General features: G+C 51.8%; 1 protein-coding gene across 1 annotated transcript in view; it reads left to right on the top strand.

Moving 5' to 3' along the window:
- CLSTN2 (calsyntenin 2) overlaps window positions 1-11,775 on the top strand; it is a 578,785-nt gene extending 567,010 nt beyond the window's left edge. The window contains exon 17 of the mRNA XM_002716578.6: window positions 1,691-11,775. Coding sequence (XP_002716624.4) covers window positions 1,691-1,894 — 204 coding nt within the window. The 3' untranslated portion in view covers window positions 1,895-11,775. The remainder of the gene's footprint in view (window positions 1-1,690) is intronic.
- The last annotated feature ends 10,908 nt before the right edge of the window (window positions 11,776-22,683 follow it).

The raw sequence follows: 22,683 nt of genomic DNA, 5'->3' as shown, positions 1-22,683 counted from the left end.
GGCCCAAGGGGCCTCCTAGTCCATTCAGTCTAGTCCCACTGATTCTACCACCATGGAGCTCCTCCAGCTCTCTGTCTGCACAGACCGTATTTTCCCACCAATTGCATCCTCTGGTTTTAAATGTGGGGATTGTTCTCACCCCACAGAGAGAAACAGAAGTCTCTTAAAGCAAGCAGTCATGTGGTATCCATCCCTTGCATCCTCCTAGTATTAAGCTCAGAGCTAACGCTGAGGGACTTGGGACTGGGTCTTGGTGAGCCAATATCGTAAATCAGATGGCTTTACTCCATGCTGCCCGCACAGCTCATGTCAAGGCTCATAGTAGGTGAGAAGAAAAATGCAGCAGCAGCACTCGCCATTTACTGAGTCCCCATGATGAGGTGGTGCCCACAGAGCACTCTGAACACGGTGCTGTCTGCCCACCACCCATTTATTTTTCCAGCAGCCTGTGAAATAGGAGTCTTCATCAGTGGGGACCAGCTAAGAGAAAAGGAAAGGGCTCAAGTGTACCCAACCACTATGCAGAGTCAAGATCTTCCGGCTCTAAAGCTCTGATCTTTCCAGTTAGCCAAGGGCCCCCAGCATCCATTGTGAATGTCAACGATCCCTGCTCAAACATGTGGCTGTAACAAGAAGCTACCTACGTCAAGCCCTCTGCCCATGGGGTGCTGGGTGATGGGAGATGCAGACTTAAGAAAGCAGGGAAAGAACAGGAAGAATGCCTGGCAAATAACAAAGATGATTATCTCAGCCTGGTCCCCACTTTCTCCCTCCTCCCCTGGTCCCACGATGCAATGTTAAGTCGGCCTGCTGACGTGCCGCAGTCCTGTGAGCGCTGCTGGTGCAGTGGTGAGCTCGCCACTGTCGGAACTCCAGCTCTTGCACCCTCAAGGAGCTGAGCCTCTAGCGTGGGAAACAAGAATACTTGGCCTGGAGCAGCAAGAGTGTGCCTTGCTGTCCGCCCTCAGTGGAGCCCAAATCGGGAGAGCCTTGGGCTGCAGGGTGCAGGGAGGCTTCCCAGTAGGAGGGTGACCTAAAAAGAGACCCTGCAGAACGGGTAGGATCTGGGGGAGGCAAAGGTAGAAGAGGAGACAGTCTAGACAGGAGAGGCAGCCAAGCAAAGGTTTTTTGCTGGACTCACCAAAGAGCTGGAGGCAGGGAGAGAGGGTGGAGCCCAGATGGAGGACACAGGTTGGAGGGCGAGGTGCAGGCGAGGAGTGAGGACCATGAAGTCTGTCCTTCCCAAAGGGATACTGTTGAGGGACAGCACCCCTGGGTCCCTGCTTCGACACTAGAGGTTCACCCGGAAAGGGGGTACAAGGCTCAAAGCCGCCACGTCACCAAGACGCTGTGCGGTAAGATTTAGAAAGTGCACAGGTGGGCTCTTGCAATGCCCATGGCCGGAAAGCCTCCAGGATGGATGGGATTGGCTTTCGCTTCCGTCCCATCATTCACCAGAACTTCCCTTGGAAGTCCTGCCGTGAAGCGGCACCATGAGTCCTTGGTCCCTCAGGCTCTGACCTCTCTTTCCCCAGAGGCCCTCCCCTCCAGAAAGCCAGGCCCAGGGGTTTAGCATGAGAAGAACTCCAAGGGGTCCTACATGTTTCCTTAATGCAGGGAGAAACGTAAGCTCCAAAGCGGCCTCTGCCGCTGCCCTGATGCGTATCCCCCTTCTCTCCCTGGCGTCCAGAAACATGAAGACCCAGGGCGTGGGGAAGAGGAGACCGAGGGAGAGGAGGAGGAGGAGGCGGAGGAAGACGGAAGCTCCAGCAGCAGCGACTCCGATGACAGCGAAGAGGAGGAGGAGGAGGAAGGGATGGGCAGAGGCAGACACGGGCAGAGTGGAGCCAGGCAGGGCCAGCTGGAGTGGGACGACTCCACCCTGTCCTACTAGGCAGCGCCCTTGGGCAGCCGCCCAGCCCGCACCTCCCTTTTGTAAACCCCGACCCGATGTTTGCCCGAGCCTATCACCCCTGGCCTCTGATGTCTGTGACAGGTCTGGGGAGCCTTCTCTGGCTTCCTGGAGCCTGCCCTGTATGCCTTGGGCACTCCCTGTGTCCCAGCCATGAGGCAGTTCCAGCGTCCTCCTCGGTGGGGACTGCAGCATGGACTTTGTCCTGCGGTCTCCACCTCCCCGGCGTCCTGCCAGCCAGTCTGCCGAGCTCTGCCTTTGCTCTTTCTGCTGGGGAGAGGGGCCGCCTTGATGTCACTCATCTCCCCCAGCTCGGGGTTCCCAAGCTCTCTGGGTTCTAAGTCACTGTGCGTGCACCTGCACTGTCTCCCTCACAGAGCAGCAGGTCCTCCTTACACAGTCTCTCCACGTTGCTTTATACCTGGAGGGGGGTTCAACTTCACACACTGAGGTCTTAACACTTGGAAGGAAAGTCCCTGTGGAGGGAGAATGAAGACTCCAGGGAAATGTACACAGGCCCCAGCTTGCAGAGGCTCGCCCCTTGCTGCTCTCTGAGGCCACAGAAGCTGATAGGAGAAGTCCCAAACTAAGCATGGGTCACTGGCTCGAGCAGGGCCTCATCCTCAGCCAAAGTCGCCTGTCTGCCTGGGCAGTGGGCACTGAGTCCTGCGTGGCTGCCCTGCCAAGGGCCCTCCCCTATGAAACCACAGGGCCCAAGGAGCAGGCCACACAGGCGCCGTCCTGAGACAGCAAGGAAGCAGGGGGAAGGGTTGAACAGGTGATTGCCGGGTTCCAGGGAGGCTGCAGACCTGATATGTGGTTACGGTGGCTGGGGTCCCCCAGGACAGAGGGGTCCCAAAGGTGGTGAGGGTTTCACCACTGAGTCTCTCGGTCCCTCACCTCCGGCTTCCATGTCTGCATCCCTCTAGGCTGTACTAGAACAAGCATGAACTCCAAGTGCAAAATGAAAGCCTGGAACTCTAACTGCTGGGAGCGGGGAGTACATTCACAAAAACAGCGGCTTCTTCTCATAACAGGAGGAACGCTTTGGGTAGAGGGCAGATATCTCTGAAAACCTAATTTCTTTCTTCCTTTCTTCTTCCTTTAATAACGAGATCTTTGCCACCTGCACCCGAACGTGGACACCTCCTGGGGAGAGTTGTTGCTATAGTAACTGCTCCGCGGTCCGTTGTGGCTCGAGAGTAACAGGCGAGAACAAAGGCCATTGTGAGAGTTCACGAGGCTCTGAGAACCTGTTGGTCTGCAGTGTCGCGGCTCTCCTTTGTTCTCAGCGTGGCTCCGACTCCATCTTCTGGCCCATCCCATGTTGGTTTAGCCCAGACACAGAGCTGGACCGCAGGTGAGGGGTGTCTGTGTTCAGCAAAGGTTTACAACGTGCTCAGTCTGCTCCCTGCTGCACCGACACAGAGCCGCTGCTCTCCTCTGCTCTGAGCCCCTTCCAGGCAGCACCCACCGCTGGCCCTGGCAACCTTCTCATTTGGGAGAACCACCCACGCGGCTTTCTCCATCTCCTAAATCCTTTCTTGCATCTGTTCTCGCCTTTGAAGCTCACGATAATCCTGCAGAGTCGCTGGGAGTTCCTCTGTTAGACACATTTCCACGACGAGTACACCAAGGGTCAGCGATTCGGTGTCTTGCTCAGATTCATTCAAAGCCACAGACGAGCTGGGAATCCCACCTCCCTCTCCTGGCCCAGGATTCCAGTCGTGCTCATGTTTATTTAGGTTACTGCTGGGTAACCTACTATGTGCGAGGCACTCTACCAGCAGCTGAGTAAGACAGCTCCTCCTCATGGAGGGACAGAGGCATGGGACTCCTAGAAGAGACAGGTGGGGAAGAGGAAGGAAGAGCGAGCAGAGGTCACGTTCACAAGCCCAGCCAGAGCCTCAGGTTTCCCTTCTTGGGGATAAGATGGGCAGCAGCTAGGGGTTTTGTATTCAACGAGTGGAAACAGACACTTCTGTGAATTATCCCAGCCGAAGTCTCCTCCTCCTATCAGGCTATGTGTGCCCATCTACAGGGAGAAAACCTGCAGGCCTGGTTAGTCCTCACATCCCATTATTTCAATAAAAAGAGATTCTTCAGTGTGGCATTTAAGAGCTGCTGAATTGTCCCAAAATTACAGCAGCAAAATGAACACTTTATATGGTTAGGGCAATTCTTTTTGAATTAGATTTGATGGGAAATATTTGACTCTAGTATTCTGCCATTTGCAGAGATGGGGAAGGTGCCCCTCTAGCTGTTCCTTGTGGTTGCGTTACCTATTCATGGCTGAGCGAACCGCTGGGCATATTGTGAACACTTTAGATGACTTTGGCCTTGGGTTAAGGAGGAAGCAGGTGAAAGTGCCACTTGGTTCAGTAGCACAGCAAAGGCATTGGAGGAAGCATTTTGGTGACAACAAGTCAGACCTCTGTTCACCAAGCCTGATTGCAAAAGATCACCCTGCATGCCAGCCCCAGGGATGAGGCATCTGAACGCTGCTGCTGGGTCAACAGGCGTTGATCACATCCCCAACACCCTATTCATCAGCATGGGCTAGAACCCAATGGAAGCGGTTATACAAAAGCAGCAGAAACTTGAGGCAGCATCCGGGTGAGTGGCGGGTAACAGAGTTTGCCCTCCATCCGATATCCCCACTCTGTATGAAGGATGTCATTCGAAAGCCCAGCTTTTTCCAGCCCATGTGCTGGCATTCGGGAACCAAGTGCCCAAAAGGCCTGGACACCCCAGGAGCACTCCCCCCACAGCAGCAGCCGGGCAGGTGCAGGCTGGGAACCCAGAAGGAGTGGCTGCATGGGCTGGACATAGGCTAGTCTGTTGCTTGTCCTGCCAAGTGGGTGGTCAGAGCCTACTTTTCGGAGCTCAGAAATAGGCTGACCCCTCCTGGGTGACTCTGGTGACAGGGAAGAGGAGGCAGAAGAGGCTGAGTTGGAAAAGACCCATCCGGGATGAGTTGCCACAGGGGAGTAAAGTGATAGCCCAGGTGGTGGCCGATTTTCACACTAAACGTGATTTCTAATGGACTGAACCAGATGCTCTCAGTCTGAGACCCACATTCATTGGGATACCATAGTAGGATTCAGTTGGGCTTCTTTTCATTGCCCCATCTTAAACTTGTTCCGCCATCCTATCCAGCAGGGTTTAGACTCCAGGAAGAGGGGTCCTGGTGGGGAGGCCATGCCCTCTGTCCCTGAGTGCCAGAGGTCAGCTGGCTCTGTCTATACAGAACCGGGGAGTGAGAGTCTGGGGCTCTGTGGACCTCAGGGTCTCTGTTGCAAGGACTCCATGTAGCTTTCCACTGTGGCGTGGAAGCTGCCACAGGCATGACAGACACAAATACATGTTCCAAATACTTTGGACACTTGTGGACACTGATGAGGCAGGGAACCCAAATCCATGCCATTTGCACATCACAAATAATTTTCCTTCTTTGGACTTTCATTTTCAACCCCTCAAAGACGTTAAAAACTTTTCTCAGCCCACAGGATGTAGGCAAATGAGTGGATCTGACCCCAGGGCCACAGCCCGGCCAGCCCTCCCATCGACCACCGAGCAGTCCACTTCCAAAGCGAACCTCGGGAAAACCCCATAGTCCTTCATGAAGCGCTTTTTAAAAGACTGTGCTCCTGGGGGAAAACAAAAGCAAAGGAAACACCAAGCCCTTGCTGCTTCTTGAATTGATAAGCTCAGACGATCATTCCCCAGCGCTGCAGGCCTTGGATCCAGGAACCCGAGTGATCCCTGGGCGCTAACTCCACCAAGGCTGGCGCAGCCTCCCCGGGCTCGGAGCCTGCCGGTGCAGCTCAGCCCATGGCACATTCTGAGCACAAGTGTTCATTATCTCGGGCTGATTTTCAATTCAGCCCTGCTCGTGCTGTTGCTCTAAAAATGATCCTAAAGACTTGTGACTGTGTGAATCAATAGCAACATAATCAGTGGAAACCCGATGCAGCACACTTCAAAATTAGCAGTCTGCTCGGCACAGGGAAGAAAAAAAGAGGGCTTTTTCTTAACCGTGCCCTCATTTAAATTAACCAAATAGGCTTCACAAAAGAAAAAAAATATGGGGGAGTCTGAGTCTCTCAAAGAATTTGCTGGTAAAAATAGCTGATGTTCGGGCCGCTGGGGGGTCGCTCAGCCTCCTGCAGTGCAGTCTGGCAGGCTGTGGCTGTGCATGGTCCTGCCTGCGTTAGACATTCATCGAGGCTGACAAGCCAAAGCCCTGGGCACAATTTAATTTTCATGTAGCCACTTTCTGCTGTCCAGCTGCAGGCAAAGGAAATGAGCAATGGAAGTCTGAAAGTCCACTCCAGCACCCTCATTTCCCCGTCTTCCCTCGCCGTGCTTTCCTGCTTTCCGAGTTCATTCTGTACCTGCTCTACCCATCTTGGCTCCAGGTCTCCTGTGGCTCCAGCTGGGGGCTGTGGATTAGGAGCCACACTTGGTTAGTGCCAGGGAGACAACGAGGCAGCCAATTCTGGCACCAGTGTCCCAGGGAGCAGCCGGACAGACAGGCCCCGCATGCGGTCAGGGAACAGATGGGAGGCCGGGTGTGCGGCCTCGCTCGGTGGGATTCAGTGAGTCCTCACGGAGTTGGCCGGTCCTGTGCCAGGGGGCTTCGGCTGGCTGGCTGGCAAGCTGCTCCCTGCACAGGCAGTGCTGGTGCTGTTGGAGCGGTCACCATCCTTGGGCAGACATTTGGGATCAGGGATGGCACGGCCACCCCTTTGGTGATGACCCACCTGAAGTCGCATGGCCGGTGTGATTCTTGGGGCGTGAGGTGTTCTGGGGGGACCTCCAGGACAGTAGGCAGCGCTTTCCTAGATGTCCCTTAATTCTCCCTGAGCCAGACTCCAGCCCACTTACGGAGGAAAGCTCTTATTACTGGGCAGTCACATGGCTGACAGCTGTGACACAGGGGAGGCTCCCCACCAGAGGAAGCCCCACAGCACAAATGACAGGTGCATCCCGAAAGTCAGGAAGGGTCCACGGGAGCCAAGGCCCAAAGGCATGACCAGGCAGAAGTGCAAGAGCCCCAGAGGCTGTTCTGGGGGGGACACGCCTCTGCCCCAAAGTAGCGCTTCCCAGCATGTGGGCTCTGCACCAGCAGCAGCAGCAAGGTCCCCTGGGAACTGGGAGGAAAGCAGGTGCGCAGGCCCCACCCCAGACCCACGGAATCAGGAACTCGGGCTGGGCCCAGCCAGCTGTGCTGTAACAGGAGCTGCAATTCTGATGCCCGCTTGGCTTAAAGAACCACCGACGTGAAGGGTGGGGAGAGTGCCACAGGCAGGCCCGCGGGGGTGCTGATACTCGCTAGCAAGGTGAACTGGTCAAGTACTAGTGCAGTGGTACCAGGGGGCCATGGCAGAACCCTCCCCCCCCCCACCAAACTCACCCTCCTGGGACTTCCAGGCTTCAGTTCCCACCCCCCGAAGCAGTTGTCTCACGAGACCACCCCTGCCTACCCCATTCCTTCTACCCCAGAGCCAGACTCAGCCCAGGGCAGGTTCTTGTGACTCCCCCTTCTCCACCATCTGCCGGATTCCTGTCCCCAAAGCAGCAATGCCCCTGCCCCTGACCCACCAGGAGAACGGCTTTCCACATAGCCTGGGAGACAGTGCAGCATCCAGGGTTTGGCAGAGAGAGTGGCCCTGGTGGTCCCAGGACACTGCATGGTCGCTGCAACACTGCCCGATTTGTATTGGGCCTTGGGCACAAGGTGCCCCAACTCAGACACTTCCTAGCATGGGGACTGGATTGGATTGCTTTCCTTGGAAGGGTGGTACCTCGTACTGGGTGCTATTAAAACAAACAAACAAAAAAGCAGACCTGCAGCCTTAGCCACAGTCCACATCTGTAGGGTTAAGGCTCACACCTCACAGGCCCGGCTCCAGCAATGCTCCTCCCCCTGTCCCACCAGGTACCGGGGGCCTGCCAGTTACCAACTCCTGGCTTGAACTCTGTGACGGCCCACAAACCTTTAGGAAGAACTCACCAGTGCTTTGTCATGCTAACAAGCAGGAAGGAGCAGTACCTCTGCACCCCCAAGGTGCATGACCTCAGAGGCAAGGTCCCACAGTCCTGCTTCTCACGCACCTGCTGGGTACCGGCCAGGCCATGGACACCATGGTTGTGTGATGCAAGTCTGGATCCCCAACTCCTGCCTCCCCCAGCCCTGTTATAGGCCACCTTCCCAAGGCAAATAATAATAACTTAGCACAACACCCTGGGTGCCTAGCACAGCACCTAGTCCACAGTATATGCTCAACAATGTCATCTCAGAGACCTCCACCAATGGACTTGCTCTGAAAAATTAAGATGATCCCATGTCTGAAAGGCAAGGTCTATCATAATATCAGATGGCAGAGGAGAGGGAACACGTGGACAGAGGACACTATTCCTTCAGCCCAGGGTGAAATACAGCAGGAGAGGGGCTGTCTGCAGAGGGCCACCCCCCCCCCCCCGTCAGCTGGACCCAGTGCAAGGAGCAGGGCAGAGGGCCCTGGATGAGCCCCCCTTGCTCCACTCTCTAGGTCACGGGCAGTGTCCCGGCTGCGGAGAGAAAGCCCTAGTGTGTGAATGCTCCCAGCCCCGTGCTGCTCTCCAGTCCCTGTTATCAGATATGCTGCAGAGGAGATTCATCAACAGGAAGCTCAACTCCCAACAGTCTAATGAAAGGAGGGCAACAGGCCAGAGAGGAGCCAAAATGCAGACGCTGTGTATTAATCACGGGCAAGGGGAACGTGCTGGCGTTCGTGTCTGTTTGCTTTTAGCTGAGAATGAAAATGCAGCTCTGCTACCTGGACCCTGTTTACTGAGCGTCTCAGAAGAGAGATGGGACACACAGCTGCATACACATGCACACACACACAGGATTACTGAGCATCTCAGGAGAGATGGCACACACAGGCACACACGCATATATATACAGGTACACACATATGCACACATTACTAAGCATCTCAGAAAGATGGGACACACACATGCACACACGATTACTTGGCGGCTCAGAAGAGAGATGGAACACACCCGCACACCTGCACACATGCACACACACAGGGTTCTTTTCCCAGCAGAAAGAGCTTTCAGAGTAGTGACTCACAGAGGCAGAGAATCATCCCGTAAGTGTCGGCTCCAGACTCCAGTGGGGGAGGGAGAGGAACGGGTGAGAAGGCCCCCTCTGCCCTCCACAGTGTCCATCAGGGCCTCCTTGACGAAGGGCCTGCTGGCACCTGGGGGTCACAGGTCTGAGTATAGAGCGCACACCCACACCTGGAGACACGAGTTGCTCCCTCACAGCCTCTGGGCCCACCCCCAGCTCCCTGACACAGCTGCGGAGCAGCCACTGGTGGGAGAGACTCCAGAGAGCTCCACTCATTGCCACAGCCAGACGTGTGGTGGAGACGAGGCGCAAGCTTTTGGCATGGAGGAAGTTAAGACTTGATATCCAGCACAGATCACTCAAAGAGCAAAGGAAGTGCTATGCGGGAGGGGTGACTCAGAGTTGGAGAGGGGACGGGGAAGCTGGGAGGAGTGGCACTATAGAAGCAAGCTCCTTGCCAGAAAACCAGAGCACTGCTGGCTCTTAAATCTGAGTCCGAGTTTAAAAAAAAAAAAAAAAAGCTATGGGCAAGTCTGCCACGTGACCACAGCGGCAGGAAGTCGGGGCTGTTTGAAGGTGACTTCTGCTCTGAATGGAGCTGGTCGTGCTGACTCAGCACACGCGGTGGCTGCCTAACCTTGGTGGCTTCCAGAAATGGTGGTTGATGCCCTGAGCTGGGCAGGCTCAGCAGGAGATTGGAGGAAACCAGTCGGGGACTTTAGGAAAGAAATCGTAGGTAGACATTGGCTGTTCTTAAAGGAATCTGTAGGTATTAGAGTTGGGGTTGGGATGTTATTAGCATGGATATCATAATGTTGGTGAGGAAGAAAGAAGGACTTGGTGGGGCATGAGTTCAGGAAGTTAGAATATTAATGTAAATTATATGTTGTGCCCCCAACTAAATTTCTCTTATTCCGTTTTCCATGAATTCTTCAAAGTCCTGTCATGGGTGTGTGTGTGTGTACACACACCACAGTCAGGTACGTATCTATAGTACAGACATTAACTATGAAGAAGTCAATGGCTCCAACATATTTTAAATTCATTAGAAGCAGTGGATCAGCAGTTATGTGACTTTCTTATGACTGTTTATTGTAGCTGTCAAAGTACCAGGAACATGGCCGGTGCCGCGGCTCTCTAGGCTAACCCTCTGCCTGCGGCACCGGCACCCTGGGTTCTAGTCCCAGTTGGGGCGCCAGATTCTGTCCCGGTTGCTCCTCTTCCAGTCCAGCTCTCTGCTGTGGCCTGGGAAGGCAGTGGAGGATGGCCCAAGTGCTTGGGGACCTGCACCCCATGGGAGACCAGGAGGAAGCACCTGGCTTCCTGGCTTCGGATCGGCACAGTACACCGGCCGTGGAGGCCATTTTGGGGGTGAACCAATGGAAGGAAGACCTTTCTCTCTGTCTCTCTCTCTAACTCTGCCTGTAAAAAAAAAAAAAAAAAAAGTACTGGGAACAGTGCCTGGCACATAGTAGGCCTTTGGTAAAGATTCAGAAGTGGAAGACCCAGCTTGTCACTACTTGGTAGAAATGCAATTATATCATTGCCCCCAACCTGAATGAGCCACAGAGGAGCAGGCTGGCCACACCCCCAGCTCAGCTCAGGGGACACCCTTGAGAATGCTCAGAGTCTGTGCAGTCCTCAGCTAGCTGCAGGCCCTGGGTCTGGCTCTCTGGTTGTAGACAGAGCTGGGATGGTGCCCACAGTAGGTCTGCACATATGTAGCCTGCACTTAGGTAACACCCAACATGCTGTTTCTGTCTCCCTTTGTCTCTGCCACTTCCATATCCCTTGGGAAAATGCTGTTGGACTTGTCTCCTGCACATGTGAATCTGGAACTGAATGTAAAAAGGTTCTTGTCCAGCCCATCTGGGCGGTCTCCTGATTTCTTACCCCAGCTCCTCCCTCTTCCCACGACCGGAGATGCCACCACCATGTAAAAGCCTCGTGTTAGAAGCAGGCACCTCCCAGCTGCTCAGCCTCAGTGAGCACAGGATAAGGAGGCACCTCCCTGGTGTTCCCGCAGAAGCAGAGGAGGCTCATTCTAGAGAATCATCCCCCAGCACTGCTGCTGTCTGGGCGGCTAACCAGAGGGTGCCCCCAGGGGCTGGCATCACACCCCCCCGCCCCGCCCTGGGGTGGGGGAGAGGCCTGCAGTTCCTCAAGCTGCCTCAGAGAAGAACTCTTGTTAGTCTAGAAAGTGTGTGTATTTGCCCGATGGACCATGGTGTGTTCGAGTGTGACTCGTGCAAACTTAGAATATCTCAAGAGCAGTCTACAGAAAAAGGAACCCAAACCGAGTACAGCGCGATGCCGTCTCAGTGGACTGGGGTGCCCGGAACGGCGGAGCTGAGACGAAGCTCTTGCCTCCGCCTCTGTTCTCAGCAAACCCTGCCTGGCCTGGCTGAGCTGCCCCCTCGAGTCCAGGCCGACGGCAAGGGGTGCAGGGTGTCTACGTGTACATAAAGACGTAGGAGGATGGCAGGGGCCTTCCCGGGAAACTGCCGGGCTTCTGCCCACCGCCGGGATCCCACCCACGCTGGAACCACAAACTCCAAATTTCTATCAATTACGATTCTCGCCGTTTCTGAGTAATTTGTTAAATGCCTATTCAACACAGACAGATATTTATTTTCAGCCTTGGCTTGTAAATGCCTACAAACTGATTCATGTTGGTGGTCATATGACACTTTCTGTGAATGGGTGAATAAATATGATTTTAGAATTTCACAGTAAACGCGGCCTTGGAGTTTCTGTCGTTCCCACCCCTTGATGGAGTGAGATGCCCACAACTGCTCTGGCAGGGCCGGCATCCCCTGGGGCTCTGTTCTAAATCTGTGCTGGGAGAAGAGACAGGCATGGGCCACCAGAGGGGGACCTTGCAAATCGGCCCCTCATGAAAATGATGGGGCTCAAAGGAGTCCAGGTCGCCTGCCAAAGACAAGTGGGACTGAGGACCGCACTGACCCTCTCCAGGCCCAGTCCCCCTGCTCCCCCATGCTGACCTGCCCTTGTGCCCAGAGGGACCCCGGAGCCAGTGAGCTCCAGAGCACTTCCCTGGGATTCTGCCAGATCCGGTCCCTGTAGCCACTGCCTCCTGCTACGCACTGTGCCCACCTGGGAGTTAAGACCTCCACTTGCTTGCGTTCCAGGGGGAAGGAGGTAAACTCCATGTTGGAAGCGCAGGGGTCAGGAAGGAAGGCACTCTGCCCAGGGCGGGGCACACAGTCACGTGGCAGAGTAAGCTGTCTCCTTTCCAAACTCCTCCTGGCCACACTCCCCAGCCCTATGCCAGCTGCCTTCCCTCTCCACCCCTCCCTTCTCCCGTCTCCCACATAAGAAGCAAGTCCCTCTGCTGTCCTCCTTGGAGCACAGTTTCAGCTGCTCTGCTTCATCGCCTGCTCTCCTGCCAAAACCTGTGTCCATCCTCCTACCCAAGACGTCCATCAAGACCTGCGCCCAGATACAGAGCACTCAAGAGGACGTTTCTGCCCAGCGTTAAGACAGCGTGTTTAACCAGGAGCACGGGGCACACACGGGGGCACACACATGGTGGTACACGCATACGCACACATGGGGGCACACACACACACATACACATGGGCCATACACAAACATACACACACACAGGGGTACACACACACATCTGTATCCTTAGAGCCTAACGTAGGAGCTCACAACCAGCTCCCTAACAGCTCACGCCACTCTTACTCCCAAAAAAAACCCATGTCCATCTTCCTGCCATCTGACACATACAGTCTTCGTTTTTGTTTTTTTTTTTTGTATCTTCCCTCTTTCCAAAGCATCCCTTCCCCATGAGAAGCTCCCCCCTCCGGCGGCCTCCTGCCTCAGACCCTGTGCAGCCAGGATGCTGACGGTGCTGCAGCCCCACTGCCAGGCGGCCCCCAGGCTGGCCTTGGCACTCACCTTCACAGCAAACCCCTGCTGCTCCAGGAACCCCCCAGTCTCCTGGGGCACATAAGCCACAGTCCTGAAAACGTCCTGCCTCATCTGGTTTGAAGAAGTGCTTCAAGTGCGGCCAACCCTATTTATGGCAGAAACTCACCACCAACAACAAATTATAAACCACAGACGTCCCGAGCACGGGTTTCGTCCTGAGCCTGGGAGACACAGGGCTCAGAGAGCATGTATTCATTCGGTTGAATCGAATCCAACGTCAAGTCCAGCTCCTCTGGGACCTGGCCCAGCCTCAGGCTCCACCCTCCTAGCACCTGATTGCCCGGTGCGCATCCAAGCTCTTGTGCTCCCAAAGCACACGGTGCCCATTCCCAGCTGCTTGCTGCTCCTGCCGCCTGGAAGGCCGTCCGTCCTCCCACACCTTAGACCACTCAGAACTCTGACTCCCCACCTGCAGGGCACTGCTGCCAGAGGCGACTGACACACAGGAGGGGGTTAACACACCAGGTTCCCACTAGAAGGACGGACAGGTCCCCAAAGAAGCCTTACCTCCAGGGATCCCTTTCTGTGCTCCTCTCTAGGTCTTTAACAAACTTGAAAATCTTCCCTGGCATCAGCACTGCTCTGTGTGTGTGTTTGGGGGGCAGGGAGGAGGGGCGGAGGGTCAGGCCTCTCTAGAAGCTGCCCGTGCTGGCAGGATCCTGTCGGTGGCAGGTCAGACAGGCCTCAGCGAGAGGCTTTGCCTCTGTATTTGCTCTTGTGACTCCACAGTAAGAAGAGCTGGGTGTGGCTGGGCCCCACCAGTGCCTGCAAGCTCAGGATTTGCTGCAGTGACTCCAGGCAAGTGACATGTATGTACACGTATACTTACGTGGAATCACATATGTAAGTATGTACCTATATAGTATGTATTTATATGGACTTGCAGCCGTGATCATGAAGTGATTCATACGGATGTACATTCACAGACATATCCAATCACACATGTATATGTGTATACTGATGTGGTATGTACTCATACAAGGCAGAATGTACATATACATATTACATGCAATTACTAGGACTTGTAGTGATTATAAGGTGATTCATATGTATATACATAGGCATACAGCCAATCGTGTAAGTAGAAGTATACACTTATATGTATATATAATATGTAATGTCTAGGACTTGCAGTGATTGTGAGGTGATGCGTTTGTATATCCATTTATAGACATAACCAATCACGTACGGGTGTGATATGTATGTAACCAACATGAAGGCAGGCACTGTCCCTCCCCTTCTCTTATTTGGCTGACAAGGGCCGGCGGCTGGTGTTGTGAATGACTGTGACCAGGGAATAGCAATGAGCCTCCTGAAGGGAGATGACTCGGAAGGGCAGATTTCATGTCCAGCTGAAAACAGCTGAACTCCACCATCCAGGAGGCACCCAGGGTCTCCCAGCCAGACCATAACGGTCAACTGACTGGACTCACTGTTTCTTCTAATCTCACCTGCTGATGCCCCTTCCCTTTAAAAACCCTTTTTGCTGGCTTGCTGGTCAGGAGGGAGCACGTTTTGGATCCAGAGATCACTCTCTCCCCAAGACTTTGAGCTTCTTGAAGCAAAGCCTTTCCTCTTACGAAGTCTTACCTCTAGTGCACCGGCTGTCCAGCAGGAAGCAGCAAGGATCTGACTGTTTTGCCTGGTAATGAATATTTACTTGTGTGGTTCATATTCATACATAAAATAGAATGACTAGGACTAACTAAGTTTATTAATATATATTGATTATGCGGCCAACATTGCGGTGCCATGGGTTAAGCTGCTGTCTGAAAAACAGGCATCATGTATCAGAGCCCTAGTTCCTGGCTGCCCCACTTCATGTCCAGCTCCCTGCACAATGCACCTGGGAAGGCAGCAGAAGGTGGTCCAACTACTTAGGCCCCTGCCACTCCCTTAGAAGATCTGGTTAGGGTTCTAGGCTCTTGGGTTTGGCCTGACCTAGCCCTGGCCATTGTGATCATTTGGGGATTGAACCAGCAGACAGATGATCTGTCTCCCTCTGAAACTTTGCCTTTCAAATAAATAAATAATCTTTAAAGCATATATTGAGTATATATTAATATATTCGTATATATATTTTAAAAGTGTATGTTTATATTGCATGTTATAATAAATTTTAATGTTATATGATACATATTTATAATAAATACATAATAACATATCAGCAACCTTATCAAGACCTAATAATTATGTATTAAATATAGAGTTATATATGGTATACATCATACAAGACTAAATTGCATAATTACAATGAGGTGAATTACATAATTACATATTACATACTATGAATAGCCACATGCTATGACACTCTAGTTCATCAGGCACTAGTGAGGTGTCCCCACGTCTGCCCGCTCAGGCCAGCTTCTGTACTGGGTGGGATCTGTGGCTGCTGGCGGCTCCTAGTCTCACCTCATCCTCAGAAAGAACAGGAGCTCCTCTGCCTCACTACAGGCTCTAAGGCTTCTCCGAGCTTGTGTGAGTCCAGCCCGCATGGCTGTGCACGGGGAGGGGAGCACCCTCACCACCAGGATCAGGTGTTTGGGGTCAGATGGGAAGGAGCACTGCTCAAAGAAAACACAGAGAACACCCACGGGAAGAGGGCAGGGGCTTGGCCCAGCTCGTTTACAAGAACCCGAGCGTCTGGATTCCTCACGTATGTGGCATGGAGTGCACATTCTGTAAGCTATTCCTCGATTTATGCCTTTTTTATTAGCTTCTCAATAAAGTTCTGTTCTTGGAAATAATGGATGGAGGTTGCTTTTATTTGTTTCTTCCTTAATTCATTTTCATCTACGAAGAAGAAGCAGAAGCAGAAGACGACGACAATGAAGACGACGAAGACAATGATGACGATGACGATGGATGAAGAAGAAGAATACGACGAAGACGAAGAAGACAACAAAGACGACGACGAAGACGACAACGAAGAAGATGCAGATGAAGAAGATGACGAAGACGAAGAAGATGACGCAGACGAAGAAGATGCAGACAAAGAAGATGACGATGAAGATGACGAAGAAGACGAAGACGACGAAGAAGACAAAGATGAAGAAGATGAAGACAAAGAAGAAGACGAAGACAAAGAAGAAAAGGACAAAGAAAAAGACAACGAAGAAGAAGAAGACAAGGAAGACAAAGAAGACGAAAAAGAAGACAACGACGATGACGATGAAGAAGACGACGATGAAGACGAAGAAGGGGAGAGAGAGAGAGAGAGAGAGGGTCCATCCTCTGGTTCACTCCCCACATGCCCGCCGGAGCATAAGACTCTGTCCTGCTTTGTCATGTGGATGGCAGGAACCAGCCATCACCTGCTGTCCGCTGGGACGCATCAGCAGGAATCCAGACCAGAAGCAAACCCAGCGCTCTGAAATGGGAGTGGCTTGACCCACTGCTCCACAACGCCAGCCCCACTGTGAATAATCAGACAGGAACCTATAGAAGTGTGATTCTCCAGCCAGTTTGACTAGGGAACACTGACCTCATTAGATATCTTTGGGAGAGCATTCACCCCCAACATGCTTCCAGAACCTCTGCCTTCAGTCTGAGAGGACCTGCAGCCAACTCACAGCATCTTCCCTTTGCCAGCACCTGCACTGGGCAATGCAGTCCCCCGAGACGATTTCTAGGATGAAGACTCTGCTCCACGTCCTCCACCTCCTTCGCAGCCTCCCTGCTGGGACAGTCCACTCAGTATCCTCATGCCTCCTGCACATGAAGCCCAGGTCTCAGGCTCCATCAGCCCATTTCAGCCATGGAGCCCAAGGACACAGAGGCTGCAACTGACTGCAGGGTGCTGGCACATTGGGGGGACCGCAGTCATGACTCTCGCTGGCCAGTAGGGTGCAGCCAAGGGCTGGAACTGCCTGCTGTCACCCATGCCATGGAGGACAAGCAGGCAAGGATAAAGGACCCAGTGTTGTCTGTCAAGGTGTAATACCATGAGCTGCTCACAGCAATCCTGAAAAACACCTTCCCTCTTCCTCCCTACTTAGTGTTCACAGCCTGGTAAAAACTCACCCTGTGTCAGTCCTAGCAAACTATGCGCAGAATGTGTAAAACAAACCAATGCTCAAACCTCCCCAAGAGACTCCTTAGCTTCACTCCCTAAAGCTGAATGGACTAAAGATAGAAAATGTTTTCCACTGTGACAAATTTTGTCAAGGCAATCATTTCTCCTATGTGTACTTTATTAAGTATATGTTGTATGTATTATTTTATTATAATTACATTAACATATATTAAAATGTATTGATATATCATTAACATCAATACATTAATATATTTATGTATTAATGTGACTGGTATATAATAGCATATTAATGTATATTAATTGTATAATTATATTATACGCATTATTTCTTTACATGCGTTATTTCCTTTTAACCTCACCAAAATTCTATGACATGAGACCATCTACAAATGGGCAAATAAAGCAAAGAGAGAAAAAATAAATAACCCAAACTATCAAGATGTCATACTTGGGGGCTATTCAGGTCAGACCAACTTACAGTGGTGCACCTTTTCTTCATTGCAGAGGCAGGGAGGCAGAGAAAGCCACAGGAACAGACAGCCTCCATCCACTGGGTCACTCCCCAGATGCCCACAATGGCCAGGCCTGGGTCAGGCCAAAGCCAGGAGCTGGAACCTCAGCTGGCGTCCCCCAAATGGATGGCAGGAAGCCAGTCACTTGAGTTACCACTGCTGCTTCCCAGGGTGTGCAGTAGCATGGAGCTGGAGTCAGAGGCAGAGCTAGGTACTGAACCCAAACGCTCAGATACGGGACAGGGGCATCTTAACCACACCTGCCCTAAACTGATGATTCTAACACCTACACCCACCCCAAAGCAGATGCCAATATTCTGTGAATTCCCAGCATTGTGATGACTGCAGAGCTACCTGGAAACTTTTAAGAGGGAAAGCTCTCTTCGTATTCCAGAGATTTCCACATGTGCCAATGGCCTGTATGCAGGCCCTGCAGCCGGGCTCCCGAGACCCATGAGCACACCCCTCAGACCTTGTTCAGAGCTCTCACCCAGCTGTTTCGCCCCTACGCAAAGGAAGGCAGCCCCAGAAGCCATGCGTCTGCTGACTTTATGTCCTCTGTCCCACAGCTATGCCATCATAACCACTGTTCTTGATCTACCCTCCACTCTATCTGCCTTCACTCTTCCAATCCTCACCAACATTTAGTCACTCAGTAATTCCACGACCAGGTCAACCCCATCCATACATGTAAATGAGTGTGCATGCACACACGTGCACGAACCTGCACACACAGCCCACACAGTTTCTACCTACATGCTTCCTTAGTCAAACCCTTGATGTCAAGACGCCACTCTTGTGAGAATCTCACCAAGCTCTCCTTTCCTCATTTGTAAAATGGTGCTACTGGACCATTCTTACAGGACTCCGGCAATAATTAAATGAAATAATTCTTCAAAAGTGGCTGCCACAATGTGCAGCCCTTTGGGTACTCTCTAAATTACAGCTGTCACTGCCATCCTGACATCCCCGGTAACAGGTGTTGTGGTCACATCCTCACTCATTCAGACCTTCCCTTATTCACTCACTGAATGAGTTCACTCATTGCTTCAGCGATTCTGGGGTCCAGCCGCACAGAATTCCCAGGAGGCTGCTCTTTATCTCCCTGGTGCAGACTTGTTTCAGAAAGAGGACAGGGAAAGGGACAGAAGATGTACAAAGAAAGATCTGCTGGGCATTCAATTTGGACCAAGACTCTGTGGGATTTTCTAATTTCATCCTTATTGTACCCTGATGTAGCAAAATCTTCATCCCCATTTTAAAAGATCTGTTATTTATCTGAAAGGCAAAGTTAGAGAGAGAGGGAGAGGAGAGAGAGGAAGAGGAGAGAGACGGAGAGAGGGAAAGAGGGAGAGAAGGGGGGAAGGGGGAAAAAGGGAGAAGAGGAGAGAGAGAGGGAGAGAGAGAGGGAGAGGGGGAGAGGGAGAGAGGGAGAGAGGGAGAAAGAGAGAGAATATCTCCCATCTACTGGTTTCCTACCCCAAAATGGCTGTAATGGTCAGGGCTGGGCTGGGCTGGGCTGGGCCAAAGTCAGGAGCCAGGAGCCTCATCCAGGTCCACATGGCTGGCAGGCCCCAAGCACTAGGGGTATGTTCCACAGCTTTCCCAGGTGCAACAGCTGGGAGCTGCATCAGAAGCAGAGCCGCTGGGACTTGAATGGGCACCCTTAAAGGAGTCTGGTGTTGCAGGCGGTGGCTTAAGCCACTGTGCCACAATGCCAGCCTCCCCAATCCCCTATTTTGTTTTAATTTTTTAAATTTATTTTCCCCCAAATAAACCTTTTATTTAAGGAATACAGACTTCATGCGTTTCGTAAGTACAACTTTAGGAATATAGTGATTTTCCTAGCATATCCGCCCTCCCACCTCTCCTCCTCCTTCCTCTCCCATTCCCAGTTCCATTCTCCACTAAGATCCATTGTCGATTAAGTTTATACACAGAGGACCAACTCTATACTAAGAGTTCAACAGTTTGCATGGTAAACAAACAAACAACAACAACAACAAAAAACCTGTTCCTCAACAGTGGAGACAAGGGCTGTTCAAAGTCATTGCATCTTGAAGTTAATTTCACTTTTTTTTTTAGAAACTTAATTAAGGGGGCCAGCACAGTGGCTCACTTGGTCAATCCTCCACCTGCGGTGCCAGCATCCCATAAAGGTGCCAGGTTCTAGTCCTGGTTGCTCCTCCTCCAGTCCAACTCTCTGCTGTGGCCCAGGAAGGCAGTGGAGGATGGCCCAAGTGCTTGGGCCCCTGCACCCACATGGGAGACCAGGAAGAAGCATCTGGCTCCTGGCTTCAGATGAATGTAGTTCCGGCCGTAGCAGCCATTTGAGGGGTGAACCAATGGAAGGAAGACCTTTCTCTCTGTCTCTCTAACACTATCTGTCAAATAAAACAAACTTAATTAACAAAGCATCCAAGAATGATATATTTCTTGTGAGCACTTAGACATAGTTATAATACAATTCACTAAGGACAGAGGTCCTGCATGGGAAGCTAGTGCACAGCGACTCCTGTTGTTAATTTAACAATTAACACTCATGTATGATGTCAGTGACCACCCGAGGCTCTTGACATGAGCTGCCTAAGCCGTGGAAGCCTTTTGAATCCACAAACTAGGTCAGTATTTAGACAAGGCCATAAGCAAAGTGGAAGCTCTCTCCTCCCTTTAGAGAAAAGTACCTCCTTCTTTGATGACCACTTCTTTCCACTGGGGTCTCACCCACCAAGATCCTTCATGTAAGATATTTTTTTGCCACATTGTCTTGGCTTTTCATGCCTGAAATGCTCTCACGGGCTTTTCAACCAGACCAGAATGCCTTAAGGGCTGATTCTGAGGTCAGTGTACTATTAAAGTGATTGTCATTCTATGAGTCTGCTGTGTGGACTGCTTCCCATGTTGGAGCATTCACTCCTTTTTAATTTTATCCATTATTATTACAAGACCCTTAATCCTATCCATATAATCACTTTAACACTTAAAGATAGTATTTTATCACCCAGCTTAAGGGAATTTGGGGTCTCATGGCAAGTTTATTTATTTATTTATTTGACAGACAGAATTACAGACAGAGAGACAGAGAGAAAGGTCTTCCTTCCGTTGGTTCATTCCTCCAAATGGCTGCAACAGACATAGCTGCACAGATCCAAAGCCAGGAGCCAGGTGCCTCTCCCTGGTCTCCCACATGGGTGCAAGGGCCCAAGCACTTGGGCCAGCCTCCACTGCCTTCCTGGGCCACAGCAGAGAGCTGGACTGGAAGAGGAGCAACTGGGACTAGAACCGGCACCCATATGGGATGCCAGCACCGCAGGTGGAGGATTAACCTAGTGTGCCATGGCACCGGCCCCCCATGGCAAGTTTTTAAACTGTACCCTTGTAAGTAAGTCCATAGGAATGTATACAGAACTATACAGCTTCACAGTTACAAACTTCATACACTTCATAATTAGAACTTCAGGAACACGGTGATTCTTTCCACTGTGCCCACCCTCCCGTCCACACTCCCAACCCTCTTCCTCCTCCCTTTCTTATTCCTACTCTTATTCTTTACTCAGATCTATTTTCAGATGACTTTATATACATATATTTAACTCTATGTTAATTAAAGAGCTCAACAAATAGTATTAAAAAGAAAACAAAACTATTCCTCAACAGTCAAGACAAGGGCTGTTCAAGTCATTGCTTCGCAAAGTGTCAATTTCACTTCTACAGACTGCCTTTTAGGTGCTCCATTAGTTGTCACAGGTCAGGGAGAACATGTGGTATTTGTCCCTTTGGGACTGGCTTACTTCACCAAGTCTGATGTTTCCCCGCTTTTTGAGTGAAGAAAGTAAATTCCAGAGAGATGAAATCTGCCACGTGAGCTCACACGGAAGGCACGGAGCAGAGCCCACATCCCCGCAGACGTGCAGTGCCCTGAACACTGGCTGGCCTCTGGTCAGATGTCTGCCCATAGCCTTGGGCAGTGCAACACTGCCTTTGAAGCAACAGAGCCCAGGGACCAACACTGTTTTCCATTTTAGCACCTTGGACCCCAAGCAGTCCCCTAACACACACCCGATAAGAGCTGGGAAGCCCTGGCGAGACAAATGCAGTTCCAAAAACAAAATGAATGTTAAATAAAACAGAGAGCAAGCCCGAGAGAGCCTGAAACCCAGCACAAGAGTAAAGTGTGTGACAATTAGCACGCAGAAAACAGGGCAGCAATGCAGGGAGACCACCCTCAAGGTCCCAGCGAACCTCCAGGCCCCGGAACCTGGAAGGATCCTGGAGACTAGGAGCAGCCCCAGGTCCTCACTCATTCGCTTCTCTCTTCATTGCCCAAAGCTGTGTGATCTGTGCCTCCTGTGCCAGGTGCCAGGGACACATGCAGCACCGAATTCCCAGTCTAGTGGGAGACAGCAGTGATTGCGAAATCAGAAAAGTGTGCAGCTGCACTGACATGAGTGCTACAAAGAAGGCGCCTCTGGGGCCATGATGCGCGACAGTGAGGTGAAGGGCCAGAACCAGGGCGGCCACAGGTGCCCGGACAGAGCAATGAACAAGCTGAGAGAGAGGAAAGAGGGCAAGCGTTGGCGAGGGCTCTTGGTTGCAAGGAGCAAGGCACCCTCTGCAGCTGCGACGGTGGGCGTTTGTGGAGGGATCTTACATGGCCCACATCAGGGGGAGAGCAGAGAGCCTGAGCTTCCAGAAACACCTCTAACAGAAACAACTGGAGAGGATCGAGACAGAGAGAGCGAACCCGGCACCACTGAAATCACGGTGCTCTCCCACCAGGCACAGCCGCCATACGTTTGTATAAAGCAGAAAGTTACTCTGTCATTTAGTTCGTTCGCTCATTAGTTCATGGGAAACGGAATTAAAGATGAGTGTAAATGGGATCTTCTGCTTTTAGGCAAAATCAGACACCTTAAAAAGGTTCCCCGAATCACAGAACTGCAGGTTTCCAGGACTCTTATTTTGACGAGAGTGACAGAGAAAGGAGAAGGGAGGAGAAAAGGAGGAGAGAGAGAAGCAAGCCGGGAGATGAGGGAGCCAGCCCCTTAACCCTCTTCAGTTCCTTTCCTTCATGGATCTAAGGTGGGAACTCCAACCCAGAAATAGCAGAGGATATTGCAAGGTTTTTGTAAATTTA

Source organism: Oryctolagus cuniculus, chromosome 4, assembly GCF_051225735.1.
Source record: "Oryctolagus cuniculus isolate XC-2025 breed Fujian yellow rabbit chromosome 4, ASM5122573v1, whole genome shotgun sequence".
Lineage (NCBI taxonomy): Eukaryota > Metazoa > Chordata > Mammalia > Lagomorpha > Leporidae > Oryctolagus > Oryctolagus cuniculus.
This window is presented reverse-complemented; position numbering and strand designations above follow the sequence as displayed.